Source organism: Schistocerca piceifrons, chromosome 1 (genome assembly GCF_021461385.2).
Source record: "Schistocerca piceifrons isolate TAMUIC-IGC-003096 chromosome 1, iqSchPice1.1, whole genome shotgun sequence".
NCBI classification, from domain to species: Eukaryota; Metazoa; Arthropoda; class Insecta; order Orthoptera; family Acrididae; genus Schistocerca; species Schistocerca piceifrons.
The window spans coordinates 298,578,510-298,595,215 of NC_060138.1; the positions used below are offsets into that span (position 1 = coordinate 298,578,510).

A 16,706-nucleotide genomic window follows, 5' to 3' on the forward strand; every position below is an offset into this window, starting at 1 on the left:
GTGGGTCGGCAAGAACATCAGGAAACTCACAAAAAAAAAAAAAAAAATCGACGGAACACAGGAAGAAATAAAAGTTACGGACTAGTCAACATCAAGAGTGTCATTTTCCAGGTGGACTCATTGTTCCCACTAGTGTTCCATCATTACTGTCTTTATTCCACTGTCAACCATCTCACAGAAAACAAATGTGGCATATCAAACAGTGACAATTTCTTATAAAATACCCCACATGCTGCATATGCATGATCTGAAGCTCTGCGCAGAATGCTAAAATGCAATCTGTGAAGAATACAGTCTGAACCTTCAGCAATGACAATTCCAAACAGACAAGCCATCAAGTGCTAACAGCTGGACACCAGTAGAGCTGAATAACCTGGACAATAAAAACAAGAAAACTCGTGACAATTCACCATGCTCTTCAAGTTGGGAGTGACGTCGACAAGCTGTACTCGTACCGCAAAATAGGCGGTAGAGGACACCTGCAAGTAGGACAGACAAAGGAAGAAGAGGAGCGGAAATTGGCAAACTGGGTGAAAGGTAGCCAAAAATCGGCTCGGATGTCAACAACAGAAAGTGTCTCGAACGAGAGCCAATACCGGAAAGCTGTACTACAATGCCAAACTGGTAGCCTTCAGAATAAAGGTAGTTTTTGGAGAAGATCGAAGGCAAAATAAATAAAGAAAATGTCAGAAATGGCAGACGAACGAAACCCTAAGGAATGGCATTGGAAGACTGGTTTTTGGTGTACAGAAACAAGCCATCAGAACTAGCGCCATCAAAGCCAGAATCGAGGTATCAGCAGAAGACCTAAAATGCAGACTATGCAAAGAAGCTAGGAAAAAACTGACCACATCTTAAATTGTTAAAAGAGCTCGCTCAGACCGTACAGGAGCACAGGTACAATGCTGTAGCATACTCAATCCACTGGAATTTACGCCAAAATTACCATCAGCGAGCGGCAAAGAATGGTTGGAATAGCCAGAAAGAATTGTCAAAAAAGAAAATGCCAAATTACTGTTGAACTTCACACAGGTAGATTGCAGGATCACAACACACAAGACATCACAACTGTGTAGAAAAAGAAAGTGTAGACTGTTATATCGGAGATACACGAAAAAGTGTATTTCACGAACTTACAAACAAAGGATTACGAAGAACTGTTAATTTTATTGGATCAAATGTTGAGAAATATACAGGTTGTCCGTAATTAAAATTCCAGTTTCAAAACGCTGTAGAAAGATAACTACTACTCAGAAGACGTCAAATTTCAACAGCATGTTATTGACGCAGGGGGGGGGGGGGGGGGGGCGCTTCTTGCAAGTGGAATCGGCTATAAATAATAATTGCAAATTACACCATCAGTACTGTTCAATGTGCATGACTGCACAAGTTCGGCAGTCAACAGATGTGGCACTGTTACTTGGGTTAGCCCATCCTCCACGGCAAGGTCGTACCGCAGCGGATGAGAAAAATCGGTCTTTAAATGTCCTGGGATCAAAAAGCGCATAACAAGCAAAATGCCATCGGTTTATAACTGTCGTGAGAGTGGCGCAAGATATATTCAGTATGCTGCCCACTGTTTTCGGCCACAAATTCAAATCGTTAAACAGTATGTTCCACAACAGATCGAAGTGTCTCGGCATCACGTTCAGAATACGTTGCACAGTGCGTGCCTTCAGTTCAGCTACGTAATTCGAGCACTGAACACAACACCTTTCAGATAACCACACAGCCAGAAGTAACACGGATTAAAATCAGGTGATCTGGACGGCCAGGCTCTAGGGAAATGACAGCTGATAATTCTAACATTTACGAAATGCCTCTACATCAGCCACTTCATTCGCTGTGCGATATGCAGAGAAGCGCCATCTTGCATAAAAATCATCTTATCCATATACAGACGCGGTTGAGGGGTTCAAATGACCTTGGTGCGCAAAAGACTCTCATAACGTTTATCAGTGGTAGGACTCACCTCCTTGAAAAAATACGGCCCTACGATAAATGATGCCGTCAGCCCGCACCGCTGCCATCTTTCTGAAATGAAGTAATAGCTGATGTACGTGTCAATTTTGCAGTGCTCATATTTTGTAATTCTGCGTATTGCCATCTCCTTGGAGATGGAAATGGGCTTCTTCTCTTCACAGACAGTTCCGTGGCAATTCTTTGTCCACTTCCATGCGAGCAAAAAATTAGAAAGCGAACGTTTGTCTTACTGGCAGGTGAGCAGGAAGCAGTTCCCGAACATGTGTAATTTTGTATGGGTAGCAGTGCGGGATATTTCTTAGGTTTTTATGCACTGAGCTCGCAGGTAAGTCCAACTTTCGTGTGATTTCCCGTGAACTGCATGTTTGCACACCATCACTCGACCCCTCCTGCAATACTGTTGCCACATCTTCGACAGACTTTGAATCAACTGCTTTTCTCGCTCTGCCACATTGCACTACAGAAGAACCTGTCATTCAGAATTTTGTAATCACTTTCTCCATACCATTAACAGACATCGGACCAATGCTTTCACGCCCTTGAGTGTCCGCAACTTCGGCAGGGCTACAGGCGCAGAGTCACCGTTCTTGTAAAAGAGCTTCACCAGCGGCGCGCGGTGCTTCATGGACACAGACATGTTGGAGGTCTCGGACGCAAACTGCGGAACAGCCGTGTGCCGCGCGTCCGTTGGCGTGCATGTTCTGACGCTTACGGCGCCATCTACTGGTCAAACTTGCCTTAATTTTTTGTTCCTTGACGTTTCCCCTTGCGCCAATAATATGCAGCTCATATTTGACATCATTCTGAGTAGTGGCTCTCTTTGCACAGCGTGTTGAAACAGGAAATTACTGACACCCTGTATAAAAAGAAGAAGAGAGCCCAGCTGCGAGTAGAAGTGGCGCTCTGAACAGTCTGTATAATCTTAATTATGTATACAGACAGTTCATCCATACAGGGAGGGAGAATCACAACGATTTTTGCCTGTTATCGACACTAATACTGGCAGGATATCGGCCCTGAGAATTTCAAGACTTTCGAGAATATTTTAAGTTTGAAGTCGGAACACAAATGACAGAAGAAATTTTTTCATGTGATATAATTTTTTAAAAAAACACACACACTTTTCTGGCTTTTTTCCTTTACCTGCAGCGTAAAACCGTGCTTCTTCGCAAATTTCATGATTCTAGGTCAACGGGAAGGACCCTATCAGTTGTACTAACTGTTTCCGAGTAGCAAAATATATGACATAAATGGCTGTTACTGTTGATTGCCTTGACAGTAGCCTATCTTTTCTGCAACACTAAGTTATTATAGAACTTACTATGTGGCATGAATTTCAGCTTGATACGGTGGTTCAAATGGCTCTGATCACTATGGGACTTAACATCTGAGGTCATCAGTGCCCTAGAACTTAGAACTACTTAAACCTAACTAACCTAAGGACATCACACACATCCATGCCCGAGGCAGGATTCGAACCTGCGACCGTAGCGCGCGGTTCCAGACTGTAGCGCCTAGAACCGCTCGGCCACTCTGGCCGGCTCAGCTTGATACGTGTACCCGTTCCTGAGAAAAAGGGATCTGAACAGACGGACGGACAGTCAGATAAAAAATGGCGAAACAAAAGTCGTTTTCGTGTGATACAGCTAAAAACTAACAATTTCGATTTTCTCCCTTTTAATTATATTGTGAAGCCTTTCTTCTTCCCAAATTTCGTGACTCCAGGACAATGGCAAGTATCCTAAAGGTTTTGCTGAGTGAGTTTTAGAGTATCAAAATATGTGACATAAATTGATGTATTTTTTTATTTCATTGACTTAGACGCTTCAGTTATTTACGCCACTAAGGGACGGTATACCTTAGTATGTGACGTAAATTTCTACTTGCTACGGCTGACCGTTCCTGAGAAAAAGGGTTTTTTAGCAGTCGGACAGACAGACAACAAACTGATCCTTCAAGGATTCCGTTTTAACCGATCGAGGTACGGCACCTTTAAAAAATTCTAATCTTAGCTGCCAGTAACAGTGGCGATGGCGAAGGCTTTAGGGTAGCACTTCGCCGAAAAGGCCACAGAACAATTATTTGTGATGTGGTGATGTGCCATATACTACATCAGTCATCATAAATCAAGGTAAGAAAAAGCAGCCGGCCACTGTGGCAGAGCGGTTCTAGGTGCTTCAGTCCTGATCCGCGCTGCTGCTACGGTCGCAGGTTCGAATCCTGCCTCGGGTATGGCTGTGTGTGATGTCATTGGGTTAGTTAGGTTTAAATAGTTCTAAGTCTCGGGGACTGATGAACTCAGATGTTAAGTCCCATAGTGCTTAGAGCCATTTTTTTGAAGAAAAAAAAGCACAGTTTCTTATTTTGAAACCTGGTCAGTGTAGATCGAATAACACGGCACAAACAAAAAAATGAAAACAGTGTAACACGGAACTTACGCCGGCACATAGAACACACAAGGTTCAAAATGGATGTTTCAGGATAGTATAACTAGTAATGTCATTATGAAGTATGGTTACCTTGACTAGAATGCAGCACATAGAGCGATGTATGCTGCTGTTACCGATGCTGGCCACGAGATCTAAATGGAGAGAACGTTGGGATCGCTTGCAGAAGATGATCGTGTGAAGCCGTATTAAACTTTGGTGTATACATTAAGATTAATAACAGCTAGTCGAATCAGTTAATTGTTAACGAAAAATAAATGAGAACGCTACTTCTTTCTCGAGTGTCTTTGGCAATTAAGCCATCTGCACATCGGTTGACCGCTGCATTTCTTGAGCGTCTGCCGAGATAGTAACTTTTATGCAAACTTCTACACCTTTCAGAATTTATCTGACACCAGACACCATAAACCCCTTACAGGAACTCCGAAGTTCAGGCTTGAATTCGGGCAGGAATAAGGAGCCACCGAGGGCAGATGGAACTATGTCAGCAAACCGTCTAAGATTCACTGGAATACCTGAATAACGAAGGCTCATTTTCGCATAAATGCCATTCAAGTTGGGAAACACGCTGCGCTATTAGATAGTATAGGACATCGCCTGCTCTATTGGACTCTGCGTTAATTACTTCAGGGAATTAAACGAAGCACAAAAAGTTGCTCTCGAAATTGCTTGACGCAAGGCACATGTGCAATGAAAAACTGTTTTGCTAAATTCTGAGTAACAGTACTTACTATGGAGGAATAGATATTGAGAAAATGATGCGATTGATGATCACAAGTATACGCTGCCTACAGATAAAAGATCCGCCTGTAAGACTGTAACATAGATACTGTCATGCATATGCGTGTGCCTTCTAGTTGGAACTAATATGCCTAGTTTCTGATTGTATGAGCACTGAGTAAAATATACGATGAAATAATATGATTGAAATCCCGAGATTAATGATGATGAAGTACAAAGGCAGACGAGAAATCTAAAACATCTGCACAAGTCAAAGGAGAATAAATAATACGGCAAGTAAAAATGAATTAGTGTTAAGAAGGGTATAAGAATAGGCCGCAACTTGTAGCCACTGTTGTTTACGTTGGTCGTCAAAGAAGCAGTGAACCAAGTGCATGACAGCAATTAAAGAGCCAAGGTGGCAGATGTCAACGCTAAGGTTCGCAGATGCTGCAAGTAAAGAGGGCTTTGAATACCTGTGGAATGGAGTGCGCATCCGACATTGTAGAGAATTTGAGTTAAGGAAGAATAAAAGCCGATGAGCGTTATGGGAAGAAGAATATTTGCTAAACATCGATATAAGGGAAGAAACTGAAGAGCAACTAGTGGAAGAATAACGCTGTCTAGGAAGTAAACTTAACCAAATTAGACTAAACAACATATATGTGATAGATCTTGGCGCAAGCTAAGAAAAGTTTTCTTGCTCGAGGTATGTGCGTGGATATCAAATCAAGATACCCACCACAACGGGACTACGAAATGGTTTCATTCAAAAGTAATCACCACACACGTTTAGACATTTATCCACAGGTAGACGAGACGATCAGTTCCTGTTTCGTAGAGAGTGGTCGGCCACTAACGGATTCACAATCGCACCCAGCCTTGCGCTTGCTTGTCCAGGTGTAAACGACGTCCACGCATGTTTTTTTTGTTTTTTTTTTTTTTCAGGTCGCCAAGATGTGAAAATCACACGGTGAAAGATCCGGGAGGTGTGGAGGATGCTGCAGTGTTTCCCAATCAGATCGCTGTTGCGTAGTCTTCGTCCGATTAGCAGTGTGGGGGTGAGAGTTATCGTGCAGTAAGATGATTCCGTCCGACAGCATTCCCGGGCGTTCTGATTTTATAGCGCATCGCAGTTTCTGCAAAGTATCTTCATAGTGCCGTAAACTGACTGTGATTCCACGCTCGAGAAAATCGACGAGCCGAGCACTGCTTCAGTTGAAGGAGGTCACAATGACATTGCGTTGTGCCGCCACTTCGATCCCGAGGGCAAACGGCAAAGCCAACAGTGGAAAAATCTCACATCTCCCCCGCCAAAGAAATCCAAAGCTGTTCCCACAAGTTCCGGTAAGTTGCACGCTAACGTCTGCCCCCAGCCTGTCAATCGGATGAAGGCTACGCTGCAGTGACGTGGTTGGGAAACAATACAAACATTCTCCTACGGCCCGGATCTTTCACCGCGTGAGTTTTACATTTTGGCGACCTGAACAAAGACATGCGTGGACGTGGGTTTCAGTCGGACGGGAAGTACAAGAGCGGGTGCGCTTGTGGACCCGTCAGCGGCCGATAGTGTTCTACGAAACAGAAGTTGATGCGTATGGTGATTACTTTTGAACGGAACCATTCCATGGTTTAGTTTTGACGGATGTTCTGTTTTCATTTGACTACCCTTTACACATGGAATACGGAACATGTTTTAGAAACTGCAGCTGTGGAGCACAGTATCGTTTGGAAGTGATGCTTGAGAAACAGAAGCCGAAGCACTGAAACATATCAGTGCAGAAAGTTGTCGAAAATTAAGTGGTCAGAGAAAACATAAAACAAGGAGGTAACTGAAACAATAGTTGAGGTTGGATGTCCATGGAGAATCCTTACCAGAAAAAGGGAGAAGTTAGTGCTACATACATCCAGGAATAAATAGTTAACGTGATAGCAATAAGCAATGACTAGATCGTTCTGTGTATATTACCAATGATGTTAGACATAGCAGGTATACAGAGATGAAGTACTACCACGTGAGAGTGAGGTAGTCATGAAACCAGTCGACTAATGTAAACAACCGCTGCAGTAATATACAAGAGGTGGCACCATTATAAAACTGTTGCGTAATACACGAAGCCATGTATTTGAACAATGGTTGACGCAAAATTTGGTGGTGGATTCCCAATCAAATTTAATAGAATAAATAGGCGAGAAGATGACTCGATCAGCGATCAATAACTGGAAATAACAGCAACCGTCAAATACGTAGAGACATCCATTTCGGTCAGTTTAATGTGGAAAGACCACTTACGAGCGGATACCTTACTGAAAATAAAAGGAAAAATCCTTAAAAAAAGTCGTAAGTGTAATGTCTCCTCAACAGAGGTCACTTACGAAACTTTTCCGATCACTTCTGAGTTTTGTTGGTCACACTGGGATGCTTACCAAATTGGACTAAGTAAGGTAGATACAGGGAAGATCCAAAGAAGAACTGCACATTCTGTCGTTGATTTATTTAGTCATTGTGAGCGTGCCACAACCCGCTTGAACAGCCGTGCGCTTTAGCACGCCACTTTCGAGATTCGGGGAGGCCTGCCGGCCCCAGAACGTCAGACGGAGTCCCGGCCAGCCTGGACGTGGCTTTTAGGCGGTTTCCCACATCCAATTAGATGAATACCGGGCTGGTACCCACGTCCTGTATCTGTTACGTGATTTTCAAACGTTTAGAAAACGTTTTGACAGTTTCACATGGAGAACACCAGACGCAAATAGACGGAGTGTACAATTTCTGTCCTGGGGAAGAGGGACGACTTGAAGGGCAATCGGTCACCCTCTACAGCTAACATTGCCAAATTCAGGTGCGGGATAAAGACAGCAGAAAGAAGAAAAAGGGTCGTGAGAGTGTCACAGAAATGTCAGGAGAAAAACCCTACAGTGAAATAAGCTGCTAGAAAGAGGTTGTATGTCACAGAAAAGTTTACTCATAAAATTTTGAGCGTAGCTGTTCCAAGACGAGGCAAGAAAGAAATTGCTTCCTCCTACACACACCTCGTGTAAAAAAAATGACAGTGAAATTGGATAAAGTCTGCCTTTTGCAGAGGAAAGCTAGCAGACTTTCTTCTCATGCACCACCCGCGAACGAAATAAGGAGGATATAAATTAAACCGGTAACTCCGTGCTTCCGACATAACTTCGGCCGCGCTCCGAGGAAGTGTTTTGAGCCCTTGCTGTTTGAGTGAGACAAAATTAATCAGTCTTTCTGCATGTGATTGCAGTTATCTATAATTAAGTACTGTCTGAACGAAGCCAAACAAACATTAAGTCATATAATGATAAGATTTCAAAGTGGCACGCATTAGCAGCTCGCTTTAAATGTTTAGAAATATAAAACTGTTCCCCTTACGAAAAGCAGGAACATAGTATCGTATTATTACAACATCATCAATGGAATCAATCAACTTTCAAAAATACCTGGATGTAAAGATTTCTACAGGAATGTAATGGAGGCTCAGTGTAAGATGACAGTCCATTGATAGGATAGTGGGGTCATGTAACCCATTCTAGAATGTTACTCAAGTGTATGGGACCTATAACATGAGGTAGTATACAGAGAAAGGCTGGCGCGAATTGACACAGGTTTACTCGACATACAAGAGAGCGTGTTGGGAATTCTGAAGAACCTCAACTCGCAGACGTTTGAAGATAGATGCCAATTATCCCTACTTAGAAAATTTCAATAATCAGTATTATGTGATGAATCTAAGATAGTATTACTGGCTGTTACGTATCGACACCGTAGAGACCGCGAAGATTAGGCTAATTACGGCACGCACAGAGACATTCAAGCACTCATTCTGCCATGCTGCAACTATAGATGAAACGAGAAAAAGCCTAATATGTGGTACAATGGGAAGTACGCTCTGCCACGCACTTCACAGTGGTGTGCGTAGTACAAAGCATAAAAACAAATTTCATTGACAAAAACTGAGATTTTTCAGGGATTTTGTGAGTAGTTTGGTATAATGAACCTGTGGTCACTGGTGTCTCGTTACATAGGAATTGCATTTCGTTCGATTTATTCATTTTTTTCTTTATCTTTGGATCTGTATCGGACTGGAAAAAAAACCAAAAAAGGGCAAATGTCAAGTGTGTGTATTGTTTGGAAACAAACTTGTTCCATCCACTCGTGACTCTTGCTGCTGACAACGATCAGGATGCCTTACCCTCCCCGCCTTCAAGGTTTCATCCAGTAGTGCTCGGTTCTGTTTCGCGATTGTTTTTCCAGCGGTGTCAGTTCTACGTTAACAGTGATACACAGCAGTATGGATAGGTTTACTGATCAAGAGTTAGCAGATAAGCGTTTCGTGTATAGGTTCACTGAATGCAATGGACGCTATGTTGACATCGCTGTACTTTTGCACCTGAGGGTTGTCGCATTGTTCTGTGTTTTGCACATTTTTAATGATGCATGTAAAAAGGATTTTTCCTGTTGTAAAGATATTTCTGGAGAAACAAAGGCAACTGGGGCAACAAGCCGAAACAATTACACTATTACTCTGTAATGAGGCACCAGAGACCACATGTCGCATGTAATACAATACTCAGAAAATACGCCTAAATAACATTTGAACTTTTGTCGATGGAATTCAGGTTCACCTTGAAGATGTAGGAAGAAGGAAAGGAGGAAGAAAGAAAGGAAGAAAGCTTAGAGTTTAACGTTCCGTGTGCAGCGCAGAGTAGAGTTCATTCAGCCATACGCTGCACGGTGGCTTGCTTACTAGGAAATAGAGATGGCTCTCAAATGGCTCTGAGCACTATGGGTCTTAACATCTGAGGTCAATAGTCCCCTACAACAGAACTACGTAAACCTAAGGAACCTAAGGACATCACACACATCCATGCCCGAGGCAGGATTCGAACCTGCGACAGCAGCAGTCGCGCGGTTCCGGACTGAAGCGCCGAGAACCGCTCGATCACCGCGGCCGGCGAAATGGAGATGGGCGGTTAAAAATTGTAAAGAAAACACAACAAAGTGCAAAATGAAGCAAATTTCATGGTAAGCATATTGGCTATATTTGGGAAATCAAGATGGTGAAATAAATGGAACATTTAATAGCATCCATCTACTGTCTTTATGGCACGTTTATTTTGTAAGATACGTGTCGAAGTTACAACTTTGTCACCTCCGTTTTCTGTTGTTGCGTACGGAGGTTCATTGCCACATGAGAGCGCCACAAAGTCATAATGTTAAGAACATTTTTAACTGCAGTTTACAAAATTTTGGTGGAATATACGCAGAAGTACAGAAGACTATATTTAAATATTTGTTGAATAATCGACTTATAGTACAAGTGTTGACAGAAATGTACATATATTCTCGTCTACACCCGTACGTATTTCACGACAATTTCATAAACTGTTATTAGGAATTTTCTGTACTGTAACTGTAACAATTACGCTTTGTGGTGGATCGACAAAGCAATGAAGCTCTCTACATGTATATTACTAAACGGTTGACCTGGGGCACGATGATCGGTCCCAGTTGCTGGTTCCTGTCTAACGGCTGTAGAGTTAACAAAATTTTGATTTTCGATATTCAATACACTTGTTAACCGAATTCAAATATTTAAAATGTTATCATAATTTACTCATTGAGAGGTGCAATCTTAACGTTCAACACAATAAGTCAAATATTACAGTTACAAACTGTCTGCATGTTTTGAGACACCGTAACTCATCGCGTTCAAATTACACAGAATATATTCATCCAGTATTTCAGAATGAGAGAACTTGACTACTTCGAACAAACTTAATGTATAATTTCAAAATTTTTGTCACTGACAACCCTTCCCCCCCCCCCCCCCTCCCCACTCGCCGCTCTCCCCACAAAATAAAAATAGGAAAAAAGTTTACCGCTTACTACTTTTTCGCCGTTTATGCAGTAAAAATTTCAGCATCAGGCATGACGTTTTAATTTATTACTTCTTTACTACTGACCCTATTCGCAACGCATGTTGCAGACAGTATCCACATGTAACACTGAACGTACCTACAAAATTATGCGATTGTACGAGGCGTTGTCCGGAAGGTCTGACGTTTTATACATTGGAGTTCAATTCTTTAGAGATTTGGGGTTAGAGGTTTATTGGTGACAACAAAAACCGCTAAGGATAAATCTGTGGCTTCGAAGTGCGTACTGGCATAATAAAATGCTATAAAGGCAGCAGAAGAAATTTATTAGGAAGCTTTCCGTCTTTACTGGAGCTGTAAAGAGCGTCTCAGAAGTGCGGGCAGTTGTAAGCGGTAGCGGCGCGAGGCAGGCGTACTCACGCGGCAGCTTGGGCGGCCGGTAGCGCGTGCAGTGCAGCCACTGGAAGTCCGGCTGGTGCGTGGGCGGCGTGGGCTGGCGGCTGCCCTCCTGGGGGTGCGACTGGGAGTTCTCCCGCAGCCCCAAGATGCGGTCGACGCTGAAGTCGGTGAAGCGCGCCTGCGGCCGCTCGCTGCCGCGCCCGCTCGACATGTCTGCGCAGTCTGCAACCCCGCGGCCCGCCGCCGGGGGTACAACCTGCTGGCTCCTCCCACTGCCGGGTGGGGGAGGGCCGCCTCTCCGCTGGTTGGTGCTCCGTGCACCCCGCGGGGCAGCAACCCTTAGAGTCTCAGGCCCTCGCCCACAGCCGCCGACCGGTTTCGTTGCAGCTGATGACGCTACGTTAGCGATGTAACTGAGGCGGGCGGTTTCGTCGGAATCCGATTCGATGTCGCAGGCTGCGCAATTGATTTGTCGGAGACAGAGATTGTATTTACGTAACTATCATTTCGGAATAACAACAGCACAGTGTAAAATTGTTAGTTTATTCAGTAATTTTTATTTTCGTATTGACCGAAGCGGCAAGTAACAACTTCAATCCTCTTCCCTCTTTTTTCTCAGTACTCTTTCAATTTCTCTTCATTTTGTCGTTTCCTATCTTGTGTCCATCGCCGCGCATTATTAGCCGAGCGGTCTCAGACGCTGGAGTCATGGACTGTGCGGCTGGTCCCGGCGGAGGTTCGAGTCCTCCCTCGGGCATTGGTGTGTGTGTTTGTCCTTACGATAATTTAGGTTAAGTAGTGTGTAAGCTTAGGGACTGATGACCTTAGCAGTTAAGTCCCATAAGATTTCACACACATTTGTGTCCATCTTGTTTACGATTTCTTATTTCTTCCGCCTCGAAAGCCTCCTAAATTTAGTATTTTATTATTAAAAAAGTGTCTTTCCCGCTACTTCCGATTCTTTGCCATTACTTCTGTACATTTTGATTTTTTTCTGCTTTTCCAATCATCTGTAGTTTGCTTTGCATCCATTATTTTTCTGTTAATATGTCTTTCAACTGTCTCTATTTTATCCGACTTATCATTCGTAGTTAAGTATTCCGTCTATATAAACAGTATGGTCGATATTTATTTTTTGATTTACGCAACAAAATTACTTTTATCATAAATAACGTGTGTGATTTGACTATAAAAGCCTGTAACTATTTAAAAAATAAAACACTGGACCAGTTACGTTTCGGACACAGTGCAGGTTATGTCCCACTTAGCCGGCCGGAGTGGCCCAGCGGTTCTAGGCACTACAGTCTGGAACCGCGTGACTGCTACGGTCGCAGGTTCGAATCCTGCCTCGGGCATGGATGTGTGTGATGTCCTTAGGTTAGTTAGGTTTAAGTAGTTCTAAGTTCTAGGGGACTGATGGCCTCACAAGTTAAGTCCCATTGTGCTCAGAGCCATTTGAACCATTTTTTTGTCCCTCTTAGTCACGGGGAGGAAGGGACTTGCTTTTAGGTCGGGGTACAGTGAAAATATCTTGGTCTAGTTACTCTGGGCGAACTACAGCCGTATGTGTGCACGTCTGCAATACTTACAAATCATGGCAATGAAGATGAGTCATATAGTCAGTAAAATTTCAGCTATCTTGATGATGTATGGTGATATTAATTTAGCAAACCTTTACATATAAACAGTAATAGGATAATAATTGAGCCTTCGCTGCAACAAGCTATTGCGGAACCTGGGAATTTATTTGTCGTGAAATATGAGAGTGATTAACTAAGAATTTCATTCAAAATCTAACCAACTATAAAGTGATAATTTTATGCAATTCATATTCTACAGCGAACTTAATAAACTATGTTTTATTGGAGCTACTTGACACCAATATACGATCTTTACGTAGACTAACAGACGGTCTTAAAAAAGTCGATCGTACATCCAGTCCTACAGCCGCAAGCTGACAAGCAAGCAGTAGTTTAGACTGCCTTGTCGCAAATGTGTAGCTCGGACCTGACACCCCTGTTAAAACTTACTGTTGCTTGCTTGCTTGCGAGCGACAGATTTTTGTAACTCCATCGCCCGTCTTTTTATCAGTCCAAGTACGAACGCACATCGCTGCAAAGTAATTACAACCAGGTATAGTTAATAAAGTGCAGTGTAAAATATAATCTGTATAAAATTATTAAATTATTACAGTTGGCGTGAGTTTAAATGACAGCTATACGACAATCAATGGTTAAGTCTGAACGCCAACTGTTTATTAATCAAACACGTTCGTATTTCGAGGCAAATAAATAACTGGATTTGGCAATCGGTAGTTGCAACCAGTAAGGGACGGCTCAAATGCTGGTCTAGTATTCCATGTTTCAATCATTATTGACGCAGCTGCGGGCTTTCGAAAAACGCCGTTTATGATGCACTAAATCAAGATACGATCGTATTGTAGTCTGCAAGCTGCCGAGCGAGCAGCCGCGTTCCCACACTGTGTACCCAGCTACGTCACAAGGAGCTCTTCTCCATGTTCACAAAATTATACCGATCCTTCCGCAACGAACTCTGGGAGTGATTATTTTCACTAAATACCTCACTCTGTTCAGAGTCAGAAGGAAGTAAGTAATACATTGAACGTAGAGAAAATCAACGAACAGAATTTACGCAAATCACCACACGCTGCACCTTACTGTTAGACGGTAATTTGATTCGTATTCCTTTGCGGCAGCTCTTGCGTTCCTCCGATAACGGCCACTTCCCTCTTCACATTAGCTGCTAGCTTTTCGATTTACAGATAGACTATGAAAATATAGTGAAAATATGTGTATTGAAAAGAAAAAGAAATGCCGACAACTTAACTGATAGTTTGACTTAACAAACTGCATTAAACGTTGAAACCCGACACCCACCACGAAACTGATTAGAAGGCTTTTACGCATCAGCATGTCAATGTCTTTTGATTTTGTGAAGTTGCCTTTCTTTCTAGTTCCCTCAGTTATTCATATCTAGCAGTGTGCAAAGATATTAATTGTTCTTCTAATGAGATGATTATACCTCCCTGTTTTGAATAGATTTTCTCCCGAAATGAACACAACGAGATTATCAGACAAATCAGAGCTCATACCTAGGCTCCCGACAGTCGTCCTGCCAAGCATCATTCGGGACTGGAACGGTGAATCCTGTAGTAATATAGTACGCGTCACTTTCGAACTGACGTTAGCCTGAAACAGGATTCTGAGTAGACAAAAAACACTCATCACTTAACTGAAATGACGCAAATGCACATAAACAAGTTAGAGTATTGACTTCTGGTACTGTCTATGATATACTATTTACTAGTATGACTACCGAGCGAGGTGGCGCAGTGGTTAGACACTGGACTCGCATTCGGGAGGACGACGGTTCAATCCCGCGTCCGGCCATCCTGATTTAGGTTTTCCGTGATTTCCCTGAATCGCTCCAGGCAAATGCCGGGATGGTTCCTTTCAAAGGGCACGGCCGACTTCCTTCCCCGTCCTTCCCTAATCCGATGAGACCGATGACCTCGCTGTCTGGTCTCCTTCCCCAAACCAACCAACCAACTAGTATGACTATTTACACGAACTGAAGCAGTCTGTATTAATGAGAGACTGCAAAGACAGTGCCTGTGCTCCAAGTAATAGGCAATATAACGGTTATCTGCCAACTTGTTTCAGTCTACACTGACAATATAATTAATATGTCACGCAATATTTCCTTCGATTTATGCACGCAAAGTGAAGCAATATAACTGATTTTTGACTAATGTGACCAGTTCAGCAGGATCCTGTAATCTGCTGCCATGCAGTTAATGTGTCTAATGTGGACAAATAACAAAAACCATGGAGTATCTCAGCTACATATTTTGTAATCTCCACCGAGACAGTGTAAGCATGCACTGTCAATAAAACGACGCGCAAATTTTGTTTCGCCCTCTCTGAAAGATACTGCTGCCTGTGCCCTTTCAAGAAAGATCTATGCCCTCGAAGAGGTGATTAATGTTATATTGTGCCCAGAGTGAAGCGTGTAAATGATAGAGGTACGGAAATACCCTCTGCCACACACCGTAAAGTGGCCTCCAGAGTATAGATGTAGATGTGTATCCAAGGTGGACCACACTGTATACACGTCTACATCTATACTCCGGAGGCCACTTTACGGTGTGTGGCAGATGGTATTTCCGTACCTCTATCATTTGCACCCTTCACGCTGTGCACAATATAACATTAATCACCTCTCGAGGGCATAGATCTTTCTTGAAAGGGCACAGGCAGCAATATCTTTCAGAGAGGGCGAAACAAAATTTGTGCGTCGTTTTATTGACAGTGCATTGATAGTGACCGGGCCAAATATTTCACGAAATAAGCATCAAACGAAAAAACTACAAATAACGAAACTCGTCTAGCTTGAAGGGGGAAACCAGATGGCGCTATGGTTGGCCCGCTAGATGACGCTGTCATAGGTCAAACGGATAGCAACTGCTTTTTTTAAAACTAGGAACCCCCATTTTATTACATATTCGTGTAGTATGTAAATAAATATGAATGTTTTAGTTGGACCACATTTTTCGCTTTGTGATAGATGGCGCTGTAATAGTCACAAACGTATAAGTACGTGGTGTCACGTAACATTCCGCCGGTGCGGACGGTATTTGCATCGTGATACATTACCCGTGTTAAAATGGACCGTTTACCAATTGCGGGAAAGGTTGATATCCTGTTCATGTATGGTTATTGTGATCAAAATGTCCAACGGGCGTGTGCTATGTATGCTGCTCGGTATCCTGGACGACATCATCCAAGTGTCCGGACCGTTCGCCGGATCGTTACGTTATTTAAGGAAACAGGAAGTGTTCAGCCACATGTGAAACCTCAGCCACGACCTGCAACAAATGATGATGCCCAGATAGGTGTTTTAGCTGCTGTCGCGGCTATTCCTCACATCACTAGCAGACAAATTCCGCGAGAATCGGGAATCTCAAAAACGTCGGTGTTGAGAGTGCTACATCAACATCAATTGTACCCGTACCATATTGCTATGCACTAGGAATTGCATGGCGACGAATTTGAATGTCGTGTACAGTTCTACCACTGGGCACAAGAGAAATTACGGGTGATGACAGATTTTTTGCACGCGTCCTATTTAGCGACGAAGCGTCATTCACCAACATCGGTAACGTAAACCGGCATAATAAGCACTATTGGGCAACGGAAAATCCATGATGGCTGCGGCAAGTGGAACATCAGCGACCCTGGCGGG

At 43.1% G+C, this 16,706-nt stretch overlaps 1 protein-coding gene across 1 annotated transcript in view; it reads right to left on the bottom strand.

The window, feature by feature from the left end:
• Positions 1-11,652, bottom strand: part of LOC124713551 (paired box protein Pax-6-like) — a 34,378-nt gene extending 22,726 nt beyond the window's left edge. Inside the window, exon 1 of the mRNA XM_047242959.1 lies at positions 11,463-11,652. Coding sequence (XP_047098915.1) covers positions 11,463-11,652 — 190 coding nt within the window. The remainder of the gene's footprint in view (positions 1-11,462) is intronic.
• Positions 11,653-16,706: the final 5,054 nt, after the last annotated feature.